Source organism: Microcebus murinus, chromosome 24 (assembly GCF_040939455.1).
Source record: "Microcebus murinus isolate Inina chromosome 24, M.murinus_Inina_mat1.0, whole genome shotgun sequence".
In the NCBI taxonomy this organism is placed as follows: domain Eukaryota; kingdom Metazoa; phylum Chordata; class Mammalia; order Primates; family Cheirogaleidae; genus Microcebus; species Microcebus murinus.
The window spans coordinates 1170700-1193523 of NC_134127.1; the positions used below are offsets into that span (position 1 = coordinate 1170700).

Sequence of the window (22824 nt, forward strand, 5' to 3'; positions counted from 1 at the left end):
CGTGCGCCCTGGCGCCCCTGGGAGAGGCGGGGCAAGGGGCCCCTGCGACCAGGGCGGGTGGGAGCAGAGCCGGGACCGCCCGCTGGCCACCGGGAGACCCAGGGCTAGGAAGGGCCCCCAGGCCAGGCCCCGGTGCAGGCAGGGAGGAGACCGCCGGCCGTTCCTCGCCTGGGTGCCAGCGGGGAAGAGCCTTAACGTCCACTAGAGCCTCCGGCCGGCCGGGGAGGCCCGAATCAGCACAATCCGCCAGGAGAGAGGCGGCTCTTCCCGCGCCCCAGGGCGCCCGCGCGCGCGCTCGTCCTCGGGCGCTTGAACCCTTCCAAGTAGCACAGACGCCCGCCCGGCGCCCCTGCCTCCGCGCCGCGCAGGGACGGCAGGTGCCCGCGGCGTCCGCGCCCGCCGCCGGGGGCCGCCCGCAGGAGGGCCGCGCGGCCACGGGCGGGCGCGGCGGGCACGGAGGGCGGCGGGCGCAGGGCCGGCCTCCCGCTCCCCGCACGCCCGCCCCGGCCGCTTGGGCTCCGCCCGGCTTGGCTGCCTGGCTGCACCCCGCCCGCTAGTAGGAGCTGCTGGGGGCCACGCCACGCCTAGAGAATGCTGCAGTCTGCACCTTAGACGCTTTTTAGAAGTTTTGAGATTACCTTGATTTTTTTAATTGTGATGAAAAACGAGCCTTTTCTTGCCTCTCCCACACGCCCTGTTAGCGGGAGAGAACCCCCCACTCCGATGTGTAGACCGTTCCCCCTACACCAGCCGAACCAGTGTCAAGGTTAATAAAGAAATTGACTCGGCGCCGGGCTCCGTCTCTCCTTCCTGCTCGTCTGGGGGGGCTTGAGGGGCAGAGCTGGGCTGGGGGTGCAATCTGTCAGCGGGGAGGGGGGCCTCCTCCTGGGGGGCCGGGCAGCCCCTCAGTCAGGACCACCCACCCTAGGAGAAGCCCCCAGAGAGGTGGCAGAGCAGATTCCTGTCCCCCCTGCCGGCTACCATGGGATGGGGGGACGTTGGGGGTTGGGGAGGGGCCCCCACGGGCCACCAGGGTACTTGGCCAGGGCCCCCCACCCCAGTTCATGCAGTGAGGGGGACCCCCCAACACTCCCTGCGAAGGCATCCAGCCCCTGCATTCAGTGCCATTCGAAGTTCAAGAACTTGCTCCTTAGAACGCAAGTTTGAGGTTGAAAAGCAAGGAAAAGTAGAAAAAAACAAAACAAAAAACCTTGCTCTTTCTATAGAGAGAAAACGGCCGCTTTCCTGTCACTTCTTGCAAGGCTAGTCACCAAGGCAGCGTCAGTTTCCGCACCTGTCAGACGGGGGAACGGATTTAGCGATTGCAAAAGTCACGCCGGTTTGTCATCCTGGGGTTCCCAGACACCAGCACCTTCGTCAGGTGTGGCGTTACTTAAGAAGCAAGTGGCTGGCCAGAGCTTTTCTGCCTTGTAAATCCTCATCACGAGGGGTGACCGAGTCACAGTCCCAAGGTCCCCAGAGGACCCTCAGCCCCCTTCCCAGCAGGCACCTTTCTCGGAGTCTGCAAGGCCACTCCGGCCGGTGGGCCAGACACTGCCCAATGGCCCGGGGTGGGGGTGGGGGGGCTTTTTAAAACGCAGGTTCAGAATCACAGCTACCTGGGTGGGATATGGTGGCCACACTGGGAGTCAGAGTTAAGCCCCCAGGTGGTTGTGAAGCACAGCCCGGTAGCACAGCCAGCTCAGATGAAGAAGCAGCTTTTTTTTTTTTCTTGTTTTTAAGCCCAACTTGCAAAAAATCGTGTCCCACCCTTTGTGAGGGCCTCCTTGCATGAACCTAAAATCGCCATTCTCCAGAGAGCGGGGCGGAGCTGTGTCTGCGTGCAGAGGAGACCTCCCTGAGCCCGAGGCCCCAGGAGAGCTCTTGGGCTCGGTAGCCAAAGAGAAGGCGGCGAAACACAGCCCCTCTGCTGCACCTGCCTAAGCGCAGCCCATGCTGGTGAGAGCTGGCAGCGCCAGCCTGCAGAGCTGAGGCCTGGGCAGGAAGGGCTTTGGGGCCACCTGGGGGGGCCGGGGGGCCAGGGGGGGGGGACAGAAGTCCATCTGTCCGACAGTCACTATTTGCCCCAACATTTTTGCTCATTCAGCCCAGTGGCATGCTGGTTTCCATTTCTAAAGAAAAACTCCAGGAAAGAATGCTGCTCAACATAAAAATAACCCAAGTACTTGGAAATTGGGCTCGGACTCCTTTGTGCCTCAGTTTCCCTGTTTGTAAAATGAGGCATTGCCTCAGTAGAGCCCTGTGCTTTATAAAGATTCATTAGGGGAAAAAAAGTGGGGGGGGGTTCTCTGTGATTCAATCCAGTCCCATGCATCAAACATATAACTGAGTCCCAACCAAGCCGCCCGGCAGAGGGTGGCCCTCTGGGGCCACCAGAGCTTCAGCCCCAGGCCCCAAGCCAGACAGAATGCAGCCATTGCTCCGGCAGAGGCAGAAATACGGGAGGGACCCCGACGGGGAGCTCAGGGCGGGCTGCCCAGCAGTGGGGGAGCGGGCAGGCTCACTGGGTGGGAAGGTGTACACCGCGCCACCATCAGAGCTGCCCACTGCCCAGCCCTGGCGCTGGCTGCCCGCCCAGCAGGCTCCCCAGGTAGCCTGTGGCCCCAGCCCCCCAGAAAGCAGGTGCCGCCCAGCTCCCCCTCACCTTCCCCAGCAGCACGGGGGAAGGCAGCCAGCCGGCCCTCCTGCCCGGCGTGGGCGTGTGCACATAAAGGGGCCGGAGCGGCTCGGGACAGTGACCTCTGAGCCCGGCCTCCTCTTTTTCAGGGGAGCAGCTGCAGAGCTAGGACTTCCAGCTGCCTCGGGAGCCTCCTGGAGGGGGGGGGGGCGACACTCACCTTTCCCTAGAAGCTGGACTTGGATTTGGAAGCAGGTGGACCTTTTGACGAGCAGCGCTTCTGGAACTAATTTCTCTCTCTCTCTCTCTCTAACTAATCTCTCTCTCTCTCTCTCTCTCACACACACACACAGCCTGGCTGATTTTACAGTCAATCTTTCAAAGTGCAATTTGTCTAGGAAAAGCCAATGCGAGCCCGTGCGCAGCCAATGGCGGCCTGGCTGCGGCGGCTCAGCCAGTGTGGGGCCGTATTCTAATGGGCCCGATCTTTATCAGGGAAACTGTGCCTTCTCTGGGCGGAAAACTTCTCATGGAGGGCCCCCAGACCCAGAGGCAGAACGGGGGTCTGAGCTGAGGTGTGGGAGCCCCCCTGGCCAGGCCAGGGCAGGGCGGGGAGCGGAGGCCTTGGGCGGCTCCCACCTGCCGGGAGCACCTGACTTCCGAGCAGCTGACCCGCAGGTCCCCGGCCTGGGCAGCCGCATACCGCGGGGGGGACAGGCGGTCCTGACCCTGCCATCCTGCCATGAGGTTCTGGGCCAGGGCGTGGGGTCTCGGGCTTTAGGGGCCTGGGCCGGGGCCTCTCACCTTCCGTCCCCCTGACCCGGGGATCATGGAGTCCAACCTGCAGGGGACCTTCCTGCTGAACAACACACCACTGGCTCAGTTCTCGGAGATGAAGGCCCCGGTGTGCCAGTACTCCGTGCAGAACTCGTTCTACAAGCTCAGCCCCGCCGGGCTGGGCCCCCAGCTGGCCGCCGGGACCCCCCACGGGATCACGGACATCCTGAGCAGGCCAGTGGCCACCCCGAACAGCAGCCTCCTCTCCAGCTACCCCCACGTGGCTGCTGGCTTCGGCGGACTCGGCTCCCAGGGGGTCTACTACGGCCCCCAGGTGGGGAATTTTTCCAAGGCTGGGAACGAGTTCCCCACCCGGACCCGGAACTGCTGGGCGGACCCGGGCCAGGACTGGCGCGCCGGGCGGCAGTGCAGCAACAGTGAGTACCGGGCAGCCCCTGGGCCACCACGCACAAGCACGCCCGCGCCGGGCGCAGGGGCCGGGAGGGGGCCCTGCCCTTGGCCGCCATCAGACAGCCCCGCTCAGACACCCGCACTCACGTCCGCCATGCGGCTCGGGGTGGAACTCCACCCTGCCCCCATTCCTGCCCAGCTGTGCTTGGACGCAGGTGCCACCTCGGCTGCCCTCATGGGGCACTTGGGCGCCCACAGCTGTCCTGTGCAGGCCCAGCCGGCGGCTGACCTCACTGCTCCTGCCCGAGCCCGGGCGCCACTCCTCCACCCGGAGCCGGCCAATGCTTCCTTCCTGTGAGGAAACCTGGCCGGCCTCCGCTTCCCAAAGAGCCCTGGCCCCGTCCAGGGAGGCAGGGCACACCCAGCCCCTTCCAGGTCCCGCCTGCCAGCCAGGGGTCTGGAGGAGGTGGCGGGATGTGCACAGACAGGTGAGGCTCACCTGGGAGGCAGGGGGGTGAGAGCAGCCTCCGGAGCCATGCCAGGGCCACCGAGGCCCTGCCCAGGTCGGGTGGGGGCAGGGCTGGAGGAAGCCTCCGCGTCTGTCTGATCTCTGGGCTCCCCACTGCGGCGGGGGGTCGGGGCGGCCGAGCAAACCCCCAGAGCCCACCTGCCCCCGCGCCACTGCGCTGCCTGGCGGTCACCCTCGCTCAACCAGAAACCCGGGAGTTCCGGCAGGGGTTAAGCACCCCCTCTTGGGAACCTATAGCCTGGTTTTGTGGTGCTGCAAGCCTCAAGCTGGCCCTCTCTTACCTCCATCTCGCCCCTCCACCCCCTCTGCACACCCTCCCACTTTCAGTCGGTCGCTAATGCGGGTGCACACCAGGAGCCCGGCTAAGAAAGCGGCTGAATTAATGCACAGGGAGGAAGACGGTCTCTAGGGAGGTCTCTTCCACTCTCTGTGCCTCAGTTTCCTCGCCTGTCACTTGAGCTATCAGACTGCAGCAAGCACTCGAGGACTCTGCTTGCCCTGAGCCCGCTGCCTGCAGCTCCTCCCCGGGCAGCCTGCCCCGGCCGGGCTGGGGAACTCCGGCCTCCCTGCCCGGACTCCCAGTGTTGGTAAAGCCACATAAAGTCCTGGTGAAGCCAGGACTTCCAGGCCTGGCAACAAAGGGAAGTGGCGACCTGGAGCTGGAGGCTTGCTCTTCCCTGGTTTTCCTGGAGACCTGGGAAGGCAGGGTCCAGGGGCAAGGAAGTGGCCCTGGGGGCCATGACTGTAGGTAGAGGTGACCTGAAGAGGGCACAGAGAGCAAGCTCCTGCGTCCCCTCGGGGGAAGGCAGCATCCGTGAGCAGTGAGAACCTCACACACAGTCTCGAGCCCGTAGGCACCGGGGCGGCCGCCCACCCAGACACCACCAAGGGCAAAGTTGCTGTTGTCTGAGTGTCCGGAAGGCAGCTCAGGGGAAAGGTGTCACGACACCCTGGCAGCTCAGTCCCTTCCCCACGGGCGGGAGAGGCAGGGCCAGGCTGGCCCCTTGCAGGCAGTGCGCAGTCCTGGGCCCCACGCCTCCCGCTAACACGCACCTCCCTCCCCCGCCAGCCCCAGACCCCCTGGGCGACAGCATCCACAAGAAGAAGCACACCCGGCCCACCTTCACGGGGCACCAGATCTTCGCCCTGGAGAAAACCTTCGAGCAGACCAAGTACTTGGCCGGCCCTGAGAGGGCGCGGCTGGCGTACTCCCTGGGCATGACCGAGTCGCAGGTCAAGGTGAGTGTGTGCGGGAGAAGGCGCCTGCCTGGCCGGGAGGGGCCTGCGGGACAGGACGCCGCGGCGTGGAGGGGGACAGCCGGGCTCTCCCGGCTCCTGGGGGGGAGGCCGTCCCAGCTGCCCAGCTCACCCTGCACCTGCAATAATTTGCCACGGCAAAAAGCAAGGCTGCCGTTACTGAGCCGGCCCTGAGAGCCTTATACGCAGGGTGTCTTTTCATCCTCAGCACCCTGGGTGGCCGTTGTCACCATTGCACAGGTGACGGTCAAGCAGGCCAGGTGCTGAGGGCGGGTTGGGACTCCACCCAGATGTGTGGGACTCCACCCAGATGTGAGGGACTCCACCCAGATGTGAGGGACTCTACCCAGATGTGTGGGACTCCACCCAGATGTGAGGGACTCCACCCAGATGTGAGGGACTCCACCCAGATGTGTGGGACTCCACCCAGATGTGAGGGACTCCACCCCAGATGTGTGGGACTCCACCCAGATGTGTGGGACTCCACCCCAGATGTGTGGGACTCCACCCAGATGTGTGGGACTCCACCCAGATGTGAGGGACTCCACCCAGATGTGAGGGACTCCACCCAGATGTGAGGGACTCCACCCAGATGTGAGGGACTCCACCCAGATGTGTGGGACTCCACCCCAGATGTGTGGGACTCCACCCCGATGTGTGGGACTCCACCCCAGATGTGTGGGACTCCACCCAGATGTGTGGGACTCCACCCAGATGTGAGGGACTCCACCCAGATGTGAGGGACTCCACCCAGATGTGAGGGACTCCACCCAGATGTGAGGGACTCCACCCAGATGTGAGAGACTCCACCCCAGATGTGAGGGACTCCACCCCAGATGTGTGGGACTCCACCCAGATGTGAGGGACTCCACCCAGATGTGTGGGACTCCACCCCAGATGTGTGGGACTCCACCCAGATGTGTGGGACTCCACCCAGATGTGAGGGACTCCACCCAGATGTGAGGGACTCCACCCCAGATGTGTGGGACTCCACCCAGATGTGAGGGACTCCACCCAGATGTGAGAGACTCCACCCCAGATGTGAGGGACTCCACCCCAGATGTGTGGGACTCCACCCAGATGTGAGGGACTCCACCCAGATGTGTGGGACTCCACCCCAGATGTGTGGGACTCCACCCAGATGTGAGGGACTCCACCCAGATGTGAGGGACTCCACCCCAGATGTGTGGGACTCCACCCAGATGTGAGGGACTCCACCCCAGATGTGTGGGACTCCACCCAGATGTGAGGGACTCCACCCAGATGTGAGGGACTCCACCCCAGATGTGTGGGACTCCACCCAGATGTGAGGGACTCCACCCCAGATGTGTGGGACTCCACCCAGATGTGAGGGACTCCACCCCAGATGTGTGGGACTCCACCCAGATGTGAGGGACTCCACCCCAGATGTGTGGGACTCCACCCAGATGTGAGGGACTCCACCCAGATGTGAGGGACTCCACCCCAGATGTGTGGGACTCCACCCCAGATGTGAGGGACTCCACCCAGATGTGTGGGACTCCACCCAGATGTGTGGGACTCCACCCAGATGTAAGGGACTCCACCCCAGATGTGAGGGACTCCACCCAGATGTGTGGGACTCCACCCAGATGTAAGGGACTCCACCCCAGATGTGAGGGACTCCACCCAGATGTGTGGGACTCCACCCCAGATGTGAGGGACTCCACCCCAGATGTGAGGGACTCCACCCCATATGTGAGGGACTCCACCCCAGATGTGTGAGACTCCACCCAGATGTGAGGGACTCCACCCAGATGTGTGGGACTCCACCCCAGATGTGAGGGACTCCACTCAGATGTGAGGGACTCCACCCCAGATGTGAAGGACTCCACCCAGATGTGAGGGACTCCACCCCAGATGTGAGGGACTCCACCCCATATGTGAGGGACTCCACCCCAGATGTGTGAGACTCCACCCAGATGTGAGGGACTCCACCCAGATGTGTGGGACTCCACCCCAGATGTGAGGGACTCCACCCCAGATGTGAGGGACTCCACCCAGATGTGAGGGACTCCACCCCAGATGTGAAGGACTCCACCCAGATGTGAGGGACTCCACCCCAGATGTGTGGGACTCCAACCTCATGCCTTTCCCCCAACTCCCAGCAACATGACATGGCCAGAAATTCCAAGGACTGACAGCAGCTTCTGGGCCAGAGTAGAACTGAATTCAGGCTGGATCCTTGAGCCACAAGGCGCTGGGCTCAGTCTTCCTGTCTTTAAAAGGAAGGCAGCGTCTCCTCCTGCTGCTCTCGGGGACCAGACAGGCTCCCGGGTGTCTGCAGCCCTGCAGCCCGTGCCCGGGTGGGGAAGGGAGGTGTCGAGCTCTTGGATCCACACCGCAGGAGCCCAGAGTGCCTCCTAGACAGGCCTGGGAAACCTGTCTCTGCTTCGCACACTGCCCGCTCTGCCACTGGGCCTCTCCCAGGGGACTCTGGGCGGGGCTGTGCGGAACTGCCCGCCCTGGCATGGAGCCAGGTTTGAGGAGGTGCCGGGGCGGGGCGGGACCCTGGGCCTGGGCTCTGCCTAGGGGCCTGGTGTCTGCAGGGGGCCACCATCCAGCCCCCTGGGCGCAAGCCCGTGGCCCCGAGCAGGACGAGTGCTGCGAGGCTCCCTCGGGGCCCCCTGGGCGCTGCCCCGGGCGACGACGGTGCTGTTTTCTAGAGAAGGGTCTATGATGCTCAGTGAGGGTCTGTGAAGCCCAAAGAGGAGGGACGACTGGCACGCACCTGCTGGTGCCACCCAGCCGGGCCGACCTCTGCCACCCGGCGTCCCAGCACCTTCTACCCAAGTGCCAGGTGGCAGTGAGGAGGAAGGCGGCCGCAGGAGGGTGAGGGGGCTGGAGGACTCCACTCACTGTGTCTGTATTTTATTTCATTGCCTCCTCCCGAGGAGCGTAGGGTCCTTGCAGTCTACTGTTGCTGAGCCAGTCATTTTACCGCAGAAACCAGGGTTCCCGTTCCCGCCTCCCAGTGGAGTCACTCTCAACATGCCCTGTGCCTGCTGTGTGCGAGTGTGCATGTGTGGCCGTGTGTGTGCCTGTGTGTACATGCATGTGCATGTGTGCACGTGTGTGTACATTTGTGTCTGCTGTGTGTGTGCATGTGTGCCCGTATGTGTGCCTGTGTGTACATGTGTGTGCATGTGTGCGTGTGTGTGTACATTTGTGCCTGCTGTGTGCGAGTGTACCTGTGTGCACGTGTGTGCACATGTGTGTGCACATGTGTGTGTATGCATGTGTACCTGTCTACGCATGTGTGCATTTGTGCCTGCTGTGTGCAAGTGTACCTGTGTGCACGTGTGTGCATGTCTCTGTGTGTACATGTGTGTGCATGTATGTGCGTGTGTACATGTATGTGTGTGCATGTGTGCCTGTGTGCGTGTGTGTACATTTGTGCCTGCTGTGTGCAAGTGTACCTGTGTGTGAACATGTGTGTGCATGTGGGCCTGCTATGTGTGTGCATGTATGTATACCCGTGTGCAGGTGTGTGTATGTGTGCATGTATGCCTGCTGTGCGCATGCACGTGCGTGTGCGTGTGTGTGCATGTGTACCCGTGTGCGTACATTTGTGCCTGCGGTGTGCAAGTGTACGTGTGCGCGTGTGTGAGCACGCATGCCTGCTGTGCGGGTGCACGTGTGCGCGCACGTGCCTGCGTGCGACCCTCTGTCTCTCCCTCGCCAGGTGTGGTTCCAGAACCGGAGGACCAAGTGGCGGAAGAAAAGCGCCCTGGAGCCCTCGTCCTCCACGCCGCGGGGCCCTGGAGGCGCGGGGGCGGGCGGGGACCGCGCCACCTCGGAGAACGAGGACGACGAGTACAACAAGCCGCTGGACCCCGACTCGGACGACGAGAAGATCCGCCTGCTGCTCCGCAAGCACCGCGCCGCCTTCTCCGTGCTCGGCCTGGGCGCGCACAGCGCGTGAGCCGCCAGCCCGCGCCGCGAGGAGGAGGAGGGGGAGGAGGAGGAGGAGGAGGAGGAGGAGCAGCACGGGGCGGCGCCAGCCCAGCGGGGGGCGGGCAGAGGGGCAGACACAGACACCGCTGAGGCCCGGGGGCTCCTCTGCCGCCTGGCGCCTCCGCGGAGCCCCCGTGCATGGGACGCTGAGACGGCCGGGCTAGGTGTGACCTGGCTGCACGGACCGCAGGACTGGTGCCCGGTACCTCCTCAGAGTGGCCCACGTGCGGGGGCTGGAGCCCAGGTGGGAGGGCGGCAAGCGGGAGGCCAGGTGAAGAAGGAACCCGGACAGCCAGCTCACGGGTCGCAGCCCCCAGCCGGGAAACCCCTGGCGGGGACAGGAAGACACAGGAACTCGCCGGGCTGGGAAGGGGAGGGCGCCAGGAGGGCAAGGCAGAGCGGCTGCACCTGAGAGCCACCCGCCCGGGCGTCTTTGGTGCCCAGGCAGGGACAGGGCCCTGGAGAGAAGGGGGCACCCGCGGGGGAGGGGAGGAAGGGCTGGAGAGGACCTCAGGGTCTCCCTCCCCCAAGGGGCAGCCCTGGCTGGAAGGCTTAGGGTGACCCCTCAGGGCAGGGAGAGGGCGGGGGTGCTGCCCCCGCAGCCTCTGGGGACACAGGCCCTTCCGTCCCTGGGGCAACCCTGCCACCTGGCACTGACACGGAGCCGCCCGAGGGCGCTGGCCAATGGGCTGGCGTCTCCTTTCCCCGGGGATCCTGAGCTGGTGGCAGGCGGGAGGGGTGGGCTGGGGGAGGCGGGTGGGGCTGGCCTCGCAGGAGCGCACCCCAGAGGGGCCAGGCGTCTGCTCTTCCTCCCTGGCTCTAACCAAAATAAAGAGTGGTAATAAAAGTCCCTGAAACCTCCCCAAGACTCGGTGCTTCTGTGAAAGGAAGGTGGGGGCAGGAAACCGGCTTTGGGGTCCCAGCCACAGCCGTCGTGGGGGGGCCTTCCCCGTGGCAGGTGCCTGGACCCCCAGGAGGTGGTGCGTGCTGGGCCAGCCACCTGGGGGCTGCAGGACAATCGCACCTTTTCTTCATGCGTGGCGCAGTCCTGGGTGCTCAGAGCCCTGAGACCAACCCAGTAGTTTTCCAGCCCGGTGGGGGGACATTCTCTGCGTGGAAGCTCCAAGCCAGAGGAAAAGCCAGTGGCGAGAGCCAGGACGGAGGCTCACGGAGCACTGCCGGCCTCTCCCGTGGAATGGCGGGCTGGCCTCGGGGCCCAGGGGAAGCCCAGGCAGTGGCAACGGCTCCCTGGCTCGGAAAGTCCCTAAGCGAGTCGCGGCAGTGGGCGAGGTGGTCTCGGCGCTGGCCGCAGGCCCTCTGGTCGAGGCCCCGGTTGCAAAGGGCAACCCCTCGGAGCCTTTCCTGGAAAATGAGAGGGGCACTGGAAGTCTCCGAGACCTTCCAGCTCCGACAGTCTGTGCCCACGGCTGACCGCTGCAGTGGCCATGAGTCCGCCGGCCCGGTCCCTTCGGTCCCTGGGCAGGAGAGCCAGGCCAGAGGGAGGCAGGGAGGGTGCAGGGGCACCCACCTTTATAACCCCCTTAGTGGGCCCAGAGGACAGGGGCACGTGGCGAGAGGTGCAGACTGCTGCTCCACTCTGCCCTGGTCTGCGGGGACGGCGAGCTCAGGCGCCAGCGTCCCTCCTTGCAAAGCGGGAAGCGGAGGAAGGCGGATCCCCGCCCCGAGCTCCAGGCCAGGAGCTGTGCTCCAGGTCACAGCAGGCAGGAGCTGGCCACAGCCCCCTGGGGGCACTCGCTGGCTTGGGTGTCCCAAGGCCCCAGGGCGGCCCAGCCGGGGTACACCCGCCAGAGGGGACCCCAGGACTCAGCTTGGGCAGCTCCAAAGACAGAAACTCTCTGCAGGATATCCAGCGGGCGCTGCAGGCCGGGGCAGGTTGTTAACCTACTCCAGGTGCTAGGCCGCGAGGCAGGTGTGGAGGAAGACGCCGGTGACATAGAAAATCGCGCTGGTTCATTTTCTTCTGGAGCGTGTTACACTCTCAGCTGCTCTATGACAGCCGCAATCATTGCACGCGTGGGTCAAGCAGCCGGGTCACGTGACCAGGCACCCCCCCCCGCCCCCCTGCAGCGTGCTCCTCTGTGGGAGCCGGCGGGCAGACGGGCCCTGCAGGCCACGAGGAGCGTGCGTGAGGCTGGCGTGTGTGAGCGCGCAATGCGCGGCGCCGCTGCCAGTGCCTCCCGCGCCCCGCGCGCTCCCACCGCGGGGTGGCAGTGCCGCCGGTCCTGAGCGCTCACGCCCCGCAGGGCCCCGGGGTCCGGGAGGCTCCGCAGGTGGCAGGTCGGTCGACCCCCCGGACCCCGTGACTCAGGACCCCAGAGCACGGCTGTGACCCGGGCGCCGGGTGTTCCCCTGCGGTGGGACGGAGCTCTCGCGGGAACTGCAGCCGGCCCGAGGAGGGACCCCACTTTGCAAGTCCAGCACCGGCTCCACGGGCGCCGTCACCCGCCCGGCGGGCGCGCGGGCATTTGCGCCTGTGCGCCCGCTCCGAACCTCGCGTGCAAAGCAGCGCCCAGGCACAGCCCCGGCCTTCCCCGGGCGCGTGTGCCGTGAGGTCCCAGCCCCCCGCAGGCCTCCCCAGCCTGGGTCGGCGTAGCTGGCTCACACACGCGTGCGGCGTGGAGAGCCCCAGAGCGTGCACGTGTGTGAGCGTGCACGTGTGTGAGCGTGCACGTGCGTGCAGGTGTGTGCATGTGTGGGTAGCAGCCCTCTTCCCGGGGCCTGGCCCAAATTAGACGCTCTGTAAAGAACTGCCAGCCGGATGTAGACGGGTAGATTCACAGCGGGTAAGAACGGAAACCGCAGCTGGCCCCGCCTGTGAGCAGAACGAGAGCTCCCGGGACAGGAGAGCAGGGCCAAGGGCCACGGCTGCACTCGGGGTGCGACCTGGACCGCAGCCGAGGCGCAGGGCAGCAGCCACGGGCAGCAGCTGGGGAGGAGAGGGAGGACGGGCGTGCAGGCGGGCTGAGAGCCGGCCCAGAGTCAGAGGGCAGCACCAGGGCTCCCGGTCACGGCCAGGCCCCGCGGTGCTCAGGCAGATTCTGCCCGGCCGGATCTTCTGCTCAGAGGGCCGCAACGGCACAGTATTTCAGGAGGGTTTCCGTTGCCTCGCGGGGGGCAGCGATCCACCCCCTGATGATGCTCAGACAAACAAAATGTCACCACACATGTAAAAATTCTGCTGCTGGGTAAGCCTAGCCGGACCGTGACATTTCAGCTGGGTCTGAGGTCGGGCTGGGAGTTCTCGCAGGAACAACACACACTTGCGGGGAAAGGGTTCCCCGTGGTCCGGGAGGCCCGTTCCCTGCCGGGTGGGAGGCCCGGCTGCTGGAGGCTCCGGCAACTTCCGCGCACGGGCTCTCCACGCATGCACACACGCATCTTTCTGCAGCTGCGTGGGGTTAGCACCCCCGCTCCCCACCCGGAGACGCCGAGACACGAACTGGCGCACCCCGGCCCAGGGCAGGCCGGGCGCGATTCTGCCCCCGCCCACGCCAGCTGCCCGGCCGCTGGCGTTATTAGACGCCCGTTGTGTACTGTGCACGTTCCGGTGCTTTTCTTACCTCTCGTGATGGTCAGAAATCCCTGTGAACTAGGCGCTCTAATTGCACTCACTTTAGGGCCAGAGACACGGGGCACAGAGACGTTAAGTAACTTGCCCCAGGTCACACAGCTTAACCCAGGCAGACTCTGGAGCTCCGCTGCTGGGAGCTTTAACCACCAGGAAACTCCACCCGGGGAGGGGAGAAGGCCCATTTGGATCGCGGCCGGGCTGTGAACGACTCTAAAGGGAACCCGGGTTACAGGCGTTATAAATGAAAATGCAGGCGGTGGATGTCTGAGTCCTGCGTTTGGCCGGGCTCCGCGCGTGGTGCTGGGAGTGCAGGCGCAGGACTCGCCCTCCGTCCCGCTGCTCGAGGCCTGAGGGCCTGCTGCCCCGGGGGGCCGTCTACACAGAGAACAGGGGGGCCTCGGGAGGCAGCGTTAAGAATCGGAGAGAAGGCCGGGCCCGGTGGCTCACGCCTGTGATCCTAGCTCTCTGGGAGGCCGAGGCGGGCGGATCGCTCGAGGTCAGGAGTTCAAAACCAGCCTGAGCAAGAGTGAGACCCCGTCTCTACTATAAATAGAAATTAATTGGCCAACTAACATATATAGAAAAAATTAGCCGGGCATGGTGGCGCATGCCTGTAGTCCCAGCTACTCGGGATGCTGAGGCAGGAGGATTGCTTGATCCCAGGAGTCTGAGGTTGCTGTGAGCTAGGCTGACGCCATGGCACTCACTCTAGCCTGGGCAACAAAGTGAGACTCTGTCTCAAAAAATAAATAAATAAATAAAAAATAAAACAAAAAAGAATCGGAGAGAATGTGAATCAGTGTGTCCTAACAACAACCTGATTCACAGTTGACCCACACAGCACCGTTTCTCACCCAAACCATCACCCCTTCGGCGTGTACGAACGAGCGCTGAAATAAAGGCGACTGTGTCCGCAAGAATCGCTGCTTCTGTGTCACCCGCGATTTGGGGTGCAGAGAGTTTGAACGAGGCTGCACGGCATGTGACAGCAGTGACCAGGCCCCCACTGCTAACAGCGGCACCGCGCTCACTATCACAGCCCTTCCTTGGTTTTTCAACACACTTCCTCGTACATTATTTCTTTTTTTGCTTTATTAAATTTTTTTATCTTATGATCAATTAACAATTCATAATTGTGTATATTTTGGGGAGTGCAAAGTGATGCCATGATCTATGAATACAAGGTGGAATGATTAAATCAGACCAATTAGCACACCCATCACCTTGAATACTTGTCTTTTGTGGCGAAGACGTGTGCTCTCTTTGTAATCTCGAAATGTATGATGTGCCATTATTAACTATATTCACTGCACCGTGCAACAGATCTCAAAAAACAGCTCATTCCTCTTGTCTGATTTTGTGTCTCTGACTGCCTCCCCCGACCCCTGACCCCTGACCCCGTGACCCCAGCCTATGCATCAACGAGCTCCGGCGTCTGAGATTCCATACAGGAGTGAGAACATGCAATGCCTGTCCTTCTGTGACTGCTTTGTTTCCCTAAGCATGATGTGTTCCAATTCCGCCCGCGCTGTTGCGAGCGACAGGGTTCCTTTCCTGTTTGAGGCCGGGTCGTGTCCCGCTGTGTGGTGCGGATGTTCTCTGTCCACGTGTTGAGGGACGCGTGCACGGACCCGCGTCCTGGCTCCCGGGACCAGCGCGGCAATAAGCACGGGGGTGCAGGCACCTCTTCACGATCCCGATTTCCAGACCTTCGGATGTATATCCAGAGGGGGTGTTGGGTCACGGGGCAGTTCTATTTTTAGTTTTTTGAGAAACCTTGATGTGCTGTCTTCCATGATGGCTGTGCTAGTTTAGACCCCACGACAGTGGGTACAAAGCTTTCCTGTGATCCAGTCTCGCCAACACGTCTCATCTTTTGTTAATAGCCATCCTGGCGGCGTGAGGTGGTGTCTCATTGTGCTTTTGGTTTTTTTGAGACAGAGTCTCCCTCTGTTGCCCTGGCTAGAGTGAGTGTCGTGGCGTCAGCCTGGCTCACAGCAACCTCAGACTCCTGGGCTCAAGCGATCCTCCTGCCTCAGCCTCCCGAGTAGCTGGGACTACAGGCATGCGCCACCATGCCCGGCTAATTTTTTCTATATATATTAGTTGGCCAATTAATTTCTTTCTATTTTTATAGTAGAGACGGGGTCTTGCTCTTGCTCAGGCTGGTTTTGAACTCCTGACCTTGAGCAATCCGCCCACCTCGGCCTCCCAGAGTGCTGGGATTACAGGCGTGAGCCACCGCGCCCGGCCTCATTGTGGTTTTAATCTGCCTTTCCCTGATGACTATGTCTGTTGGCCACTTGTATGTCTTCTTTTGAGAAATGTCTATCCAGGTCCCTTGCCCATTTTTAGATTATTTGTTTTCTTGCTATTGAGTTGTTTATATGTTTTCAAATATTAATTCCTTATCGGATGTATGGCTTACAAATATTTTCTCCCAATTTGTGGTTTGTTTCTTCACACCGTTAATTATTTCCTTTGCTGTGCAGAGCTTTTAGTTTCATGCAATCCTGTTTGTCTGTTTTTGCTTTTGTTGCCTGTGCTTTTGGGGTCAAATCCAAAAACTAGCGCCCAGATCAATGTCATGTAGTTTTTCCCCGTATGTTTTTTTCTAGAAGTTTTTCAGTCTCTGGTTTTACATTCAAATTTTTAATCCAGTTTGAGCTGATTTTTGCATATGGGGAGAGAGAAGGGTCCCATTTCATTCTTCCACATGTGGCTATCCAGTTTTCCCAGCACCACTTGCCGAAGAAAGTATGTTCTTACCATTGTGTGTTCTTGGGGGTCTTTGTTACAAAGCAATGGACCGTACACCTGTGGGTTCACTTTTGGGATCTCTATTCTGTTTCATTGGTAGATGTGTCTATTTTTGTGCCGGTACCAAGTTTTAGTTGCTGTAGCTTCGTAGTATAGCTTGAAATCAGGTAGTGTGATGCCTCCAGCTTTGCTCTTTTTGCTCATGATTATCTTGGTTATACAGGATTTTCTGCTGTTCCATGTGAATTTTAGGATTGTTTTTTTTTCTAATTTTAGCAAAGTGACATTGGAATTTTGTCCCTCCTGTCCCTCCTCATCCCCCCGCAGGGAGAAGGCCTTCTTGCTGTCTTCGTGCATGGATCTTGCAAAGCGAGTGAAAGCACAGCCGCCTGTCCAAGCGGGAGTGTCAGCCTCGTGTCGAGAGGAAACGGTGTTTGCCGCTGGCTCTTCCACCTCCCGCTACAGAAACCAGGGGGGACCGGCCGGCCGCAGTCGGAGGCCGGAAACGAGGAAAGCAGAACCCGGGCGGGCGCTGGGCCTGGGCTGCGTGGGGAGGGGCCCGTGACGACGGGGAGGCCGTCCTGAGAGTGCGGCTGGTGCCAGGCGGCGGTGGCCGCGGGGGCCGCACTACCCGGGGGCCGAGGCTCTCTCGGGGGACACACGGCGGTGGCTGGCGTGCGCGCCCGCGGCCCTCCCTGCCGCCGTGGGTGCAGCCGCGCAGGCCCGGGGGACGAGGGGAGCTGGTTCTCCTGAGCTGCGGCTGAGTGTCAGGCCGTGTGTGTGGCGGCGGACACGCAGCCGCCGAGAGCCCCACAGGGCAGGCGTTCTGCCTTCCCCCGGACAAGGAGGAGAAGTCACGGAGCAGAAAACTGCAGAGGCCTCAAGGCCTCGAGCAGGGAGGTGGATCTGAGCCCAGGGCAGGCTCCAAAGCCGGCGTTGCCCGAGTAATCATCACGCACCTTCCCAGCAGGGCAGAGCTCGTGGGGTCCGGGGCAGAGAAAGCCCTCCTGGGCCACCCCCGTCCGAGCCGGGAGGACCTGCCGGGGGCGGGCGGCGCCCTCGAGCCCTGGGGAGGAGAGCCGGCAGGCGGATAAGCCCGGTCTCCACGGCAGGGCGCCGGCAAACACAGGCAGGTGTGCGCAAATAGAGCCGTGGCGTCCAGAGAGAAAATCGATGCTGCATTATCCGCCCGGGCCCAATCTTATACCAATTAATACTGAGCGGCGGGGCGGGAGATAAGCCTGCCCACCACGCCCCGCAGCCCCCGCCCCTGGCTCCCCCAAATGTGGGGCTCCCCGGGCCCTTCTGGGGGTGCTGGGTACCCATCCCTGCCACAGGGGGGCCCGGAGGAGGAAGGGCTGCGGCAGGGACTTTGGGCGTGGGGACAGGGCTTGCCCTAACAAGTGACAGAAAACCAGGCCGAGGTGGGGAAAGCGGAAAACACATTCCCACCCCCCAGAAGTGGCGCCGACGGCCATTCTGCCCACGCTTTATTTCCCTCACAAAGTACAGCCGAGCAGCTAATAAATCATCTCGAGAGGGCTGATAACAGGCAAGTGGCAAAGGTTTGCAGTGCAGGACCTGGCGGGGGTGGGGTGCGGTGGGCGGGGCTCTCCAGAACTTTCCGTGGGAGAGGCTGCAGGCCCATCGCAGGGGTGCCAGGGAGGAGGCAGCGTGACGGGCTTAGCAGGCTCCTGCCCCACGAGGGGAGGCTTGGCATGCCAGAGGACGACGGGATGGGAAATCTGGCCGTGGGCTCGGGGCAGCCGCAAGGCAGTTACAGACTCAAGTCCGGGCCCGTGGGGTCAGGACACGGGGCCCAGAGCAAGCGCTGCCTTCTGCAAAGCTCCTGACGTCCTTGGGCAAGGAGCCCAGGGCCGTGCGAGCGACTGCAGAAGCCGAGGGGAGCCGGCTGAGAGGGCACCTGCTCGGGGCATCTCCCTGCGGGCGGCCCGGCCAGAGCTCCCCGGAACACCCGACACACAGCCCGGGGGGGGGGGGCAGGGCCCTCTCCGAGTGGGAGTTCCACAGGCCGCGCACTGTTGCATGCCAAAGAAAAACGAAATTTGCTAGCCGAATATTTTTTAGACATTTTGCAAGATGCACGGCCTCCCTGACAATTTTTAATGTACTAACTGCCTGGTCCAGTGAGCTGATTAATTGGCGCTGGGGAGATCAATAAAAAACAGAAAATTAAAACAATTTTAAAGTGATTAAGTAGTTTAACACCTGTCTCCCGTCACGTCAGCGCAGGAAGAAAAATAAAGCAGGTGTCGAAGGGGCCTCCTGAAGCAAGAGAAAACAGCGCCCGCCTCGGAGAGATGACAAATCACACAGGCGGGTCAATCCGAGCAGCGAGCGGCAGCAGCCGGCCCGGGCCGCGCGGGCAGGAAGCAGGGCCGTGGGCGGGCAGGGCCCAGCGCCTCCACCCGCCGCTGGGCGGTGTGGCCGTGCACGCTCCCCACCCCGGGGAGGGCGCACAGGCAGCCGGACGCCTCTGCCTGGGCCCCGGGTGGAGCCTGCGCTCGCTTACTGCCGTGCAGAGCCCAGTTTGCCGCACGCGGCCGGGGTCGAACGCGCTCCAAATGCATTTCAGGACCCGTGGGGTCGAGGGAGGGAAACAGTGCCACAGCTGCCCCTGGGATCGCCAGATGCTCCATTCCGGAAGCTCCGGGCTTCCTCCCTTACTCAGGGAGACAGAGCCGCCCCACCTGCCCCTGGCTTCCTGCTGTCTGGTGAGGTCCACAGGTGATGGCCCAAATGCCCCTTGCCAGCCCTTAGCAAACTCACGCCCCTCACCCCCCACCAGCAGCGACAATGACAGCTGCTAGCAAGTCACTCCCTCCCCACTGAAGGCCCCTAACGGAGCGGAAGTGGCCGAGGGACAGGAGGGTGGGGACCGTGGACAAAGGCTAGAGGCAGGCCCCCGGGAGATGCACTTCACAAGTGTCCAGTTTCGCCCGGGCGGTGGCCTTGGAGTCTGCACGTGTAAAGCACCGGAGGCGCAGTGTGGTCATGTCTGGGAGGCCGCATGCGTGCTGTCGGTGGTGTGCCCGGCCTGCCCGGTGCACCGCCGCATGTCTGGAGGGCTGTGCCAGCCCTGGGCCCCGGCCTTGAGGTCCCCAAGGTCCAACCTCTTGCACGCGGGCACAGACCGGGCCACGCTGGGAGCACCCACCTGCTCTGGGACGTTCCCCCCAGTTTGCTTTCTGCCCTCCAGCTCCCTAGTGCCCGTCCAGGCCCCAAGAGGACAGAAAGCGGAGCCAGGGCAGCTCGCAGCAGGTGCAGACACTGGAGCCCTCGCATCTCCCCGCCAGCGACCCGCCGTCGAGGGCCCTTCCCGTTGCTCCCACCCGCACCACCAAACGGGGTGGAGAAGTCAGCGGAGCCTGCGAGAGGGCAGGGTTGAGGACTCCAACTGCTCGTTTTAACAAAGGTATCTACCAGCCGGACGTTTTCCTTTCCCACACTTGCGTCTGGCCTGGGACTTCTGGCTCCGCTCTGCATGGACAGCCTGCCTGGGGCTGAGTGGATCGGTGCAGCCCTCCACAGCAGACTGGATGCCGATGAAGACCTCACAAGAAAAGTTTCTGATCTCCAGCTATTGGCCCACTTTTAAAAAAAACCCCATACGTTGCCGAGCACGGTGGCTCACGCCTGTGACCCCTAGCTCTCTGGGAGGCCGAGGTGGGCGGATCGTTTGAGCTCAGGAGTTCGAGACCAGCCTGAGCAAGAGCGAGACCCTGTCTCTAAATAGAAATTAATTGGCCAACTAATATATATAGAAAAAATTGGCTGGGCATGGTGGCGCATGCCTGTAGTCCCAGCTACTCGGGAGGCTGAGGCAGGAGGATCGCTTGAGCCCAGGAGTTGCAGGTTGCTGTGAGCTAGGCTGACGCCACGGCACTCACTCTAGCCTGGGCAACAATGCGAGACTGTCTCAAAAAATAAAAATAACCCATACAGCCCAGGACCAGGGGTGACGTGGGCAGGAGGGCGCTAAGGTCCCCCCCCCCCACGTCCAGCCCCTACGGACCCGAGGTCTGCAGAGGGACCGGCCCCAGCCCAGGAGGCAGCGGGCAGAGTCCAGCCCTGCACCCCACACCGCAGGCCAGTCAGTCGCTGCCCCCGGAAGAGCCAGCCTCGGACCGACAGAGACGAAGTTTCCCTGGGCCCAAGTTCCAAACCCGGCTGTTCCGTTTCTGTTAAAATGCAATTGTTTTCCTCTGGAGTGTGCAGTGACTGCCCGGCGTCAGGAAGATGTATGAAAACCTCCACTTCAATTCAGCATCCCTTTTCTCCCAGACAAACACGGTTGGATTTTCATAAATCAAAGAGCCACACTGTTTAATAAAAATTTATTGACTTACAAGTGATTATTTATCAAAAGACCATTAATAGCAGGTACTGAAGTGATGTGTTACCGGGTGGTGCCGGGAGACTAATAGGAAATCAATGCGGCCGGCCGGCCGGGATGCATATGAGCAGCCCCCCCGGCAGCAGCGCAATCTCAGCCACAGAATACACCAGACGCCACCCCTGGTGCGATGAAAAGTTCCCCCTTTTTATTTATCGTTTACAAATGAAATGATCAATACTTTTAATCTAGAGCAAAATTTATTAACTTTCCCATCGGAGAGAGACGTATCGACTAGGGGAGAGGGTGTGCGTGTGTGGGAAGACGGATGGCCCCGCCGGCCCGGCCCGACCGGGAGGCGGCGTGTGGCATGGGCCACGAGGCGGGTGGGGGGGCTGGACACGGGGCACTTTCAGGCACCAGGGCACGGTGGGAGCACATCCCACAGACGGCCACGTTCTCGGCCAAGTCCGGGAGGGGAAAGGCAAGATTCGCAGAGCCAGAACGTCCCCAGAGAACAACAGGGCTGGTGTCCATGCTGGTTTGGCCGTGGAGGTGTGCGGCACGCCGGTGCCCCAGAACGCCCGTCACGGGTCTGGGGCAGGCGCTCGGCGCTGCAGCGCCCCCACCGCCCCTCCAGCCTTCGCAGTCTCTGAAGGCGGCGCCGGGAGTGGGCTGTGACACGGTGGAGAGTTCCGGAGCCGGTCCTGCCGTCAGGAGGACGCCTGCGCGGACGCCTCCACCAGCTCAGCGTCCGGGGCTCCGGCCTGGCTCACAGATTCTACTGCTCTTCCTCTGTCACGGGAATTTTTCTAGCCTTATTAGAAAGTTCCCTCTTAACCAGCTGCAGTATAGTCTCGTGCCCGAGTGAAGAGTCACTGGGCAACACAGTGAGACCCTGTCTCTACAAAATATTAGAAAATTAGCCGGCCGTGGTAGCACGTGCCCATAGCCCTGGCTACTACTCATGACGCTGAGGAGGGGCGTCCCTGGGGCCCAGGACTTGGAGGCTGAAGTTGGCTGTGAGCATGCCACTGCACACCAGCCTGGGTGACAAAGTGAGACCCCATCTCTACAAAAAAAGAGAAGAAACAACATTCTGTCCAAGATGTACGATCAAAACCACCCTGCCCAAGAGAAGTATGGACCCAGCCCCACAACTGCCTGAAATGCTCGGGGACACCCTCCAGCAGTTTCGTGTCACTAGCTCTACTGTTTTAGAAGCAGCAAAGGACTCTAACTGACCTCTCTTATTTGAAAACTCTGAAGACTTCAGAGATCAAAGCCAAAGTTCGGACCACGGGTAGAAAAGCTGTACAACTTCCAGAGGTGGACCAGGTCCCGGAGGGCAGGGAGCCCACCCAGGCTGCCGGTGATGAACCAGGACACGGACGCAGAGCAGCAAAGCCAGGACCGCCAGGAGCGTGTCTGGAAGTGGGGTCGGAGGCTGGCCTGCGCCTTGCGCTGTCACCTGGATCTCTCCCAGCTCAGCCCCTCCCTGCTGGGATCTCGGGGCCAGCGTACTTCCCACCAAACGTGCTCACGCCAGACCACCTCGCTCAGCCCAAACAGAGCATCTGACCAACGGCCTGTGGGGTCCCCAGTCAAAAGGGGCGGAGCCGCCACGTGGCCCGAATGCTTTTCCTGCCGTGCCAGCGGCTGCCCTCTGCAGGTGTGAGCTCGGCCCTTCTCCCCCTGCGCCTCCCCACTGCAGGGACTCCGCTCCAGGCCTGCAGCACCTGCCGTCACCAACATGAGGCCACTAAAAGCAAAAAGGACACATAAGTGGAAATCCTATGCAAGTCATGAAATGCAGGAATAATGAATACAAGTTTTAGAGGAACTTTTAAAAGGAACTTGACCTTCGAGACCAATTTTGAAAGATCTTTCCAGTTAGCTTCAAACACTCTAAAGCCCCCCTAAACCACTTGTTCCTGAGCGTGCTGTGAAGCATGGGGCGAGGCCGCTCTTACCGTCTCGGTGGTGGGCCCTCGACAGGCACTGCGGCGGCCAGTGGGACTCGGGCAGGACGGCGGCCCCCTGGGGAGGTCACAGGAAGGCCCTGCAGGGCGGGGCAAGGGTCCTGAGACAAAGGAGCGGCTTCCAGCCTCAGGCGTGGCTTCACCACGCCGCCCCAGCCCCGGGGCAGACCCGGGCAGGCTCACTGTGGCCGGTGTGGAGTCCTGAGAGGGGCTGGAGTGCTGCGTGCCAGGCAGCCGGATCGATGCCGGGCGAGGCGGCTCGGGCGGACCCCAGAAGCAAGAGCTCTGCCCCCTCGCGCCCCACAGCCCCGTCCTCACCCCCCCTCACGCCCCGCTCCACGGAGCCCCTGTGCAGACCCGCGCCGGCGCCGGGGGTCTGGACGGACCAGCGAGGTGCAGACGTCTGAAAGGGGCTTGCCTCCCCTCACCCGTCCGCCCCTAGCCCAGGAGCCCGGGAACCCAAGCCCGGGGCCGCGCTCCAGAAACAGGGCTTCACGCGACTGGGGGCTGCATCCGGGGGTGAGAGCGAAGGGAAAAGTCGCCCAG

At 62.1% G+C, this 22824-nt stretch overlaps 1 protein-coding gene across 1 annotated transcript; it reads left to right on the forward strand.

Moving 5' to 3' along the window:
• Nucleotides 1-2863: 2863 nt before the first annotated feature.
• Nucleotides 2864-9563, forward strand: NKX6-3 (NK6 homeobox 3). Its single transcript, XM_012777417.3, has 3 exons — nucleotides 2864-3852; nucleotides 5425-5594; nucleotides 9316-9563. Exons 1-3 carry the CDS (start codon nucleotides 3468-3470, stop codon nucleotides 9553-9555), a joined length of 795 nt encoding a protein of 264 aa, XP_012632871.1. The 5' UTR covers nucleotides 2864-3467; the 3' UTR covers nucleotides 9556-9563.
• Nucleotides 9564-22824: the final 13261 nt, after the last annotated feature.

Coding starts and splice junctions, on each gene's coding strand:
- NKX6-3 (XM_012777417.3), top strand. CDS start 3,468: ATGGAGTCCAACCTGCAGGGGACCTTCCTGCTGAACAACACACCACTG. Junction 3,853..5,424: donor CGGGCGGCAGTGCAGCAACA/GTGAGTACCGGG, acceptor CTCCCCCGCCAG/CCCCAGACCCCCTGGGCGAC. Junction 5,595..9,315: donor TGACCGAGTCGCAGGTCAAG/GTGAGTGTGTGC, acceptor CTCCCTCGCCAG/GTGTGGTTCCAGAACCGGAG.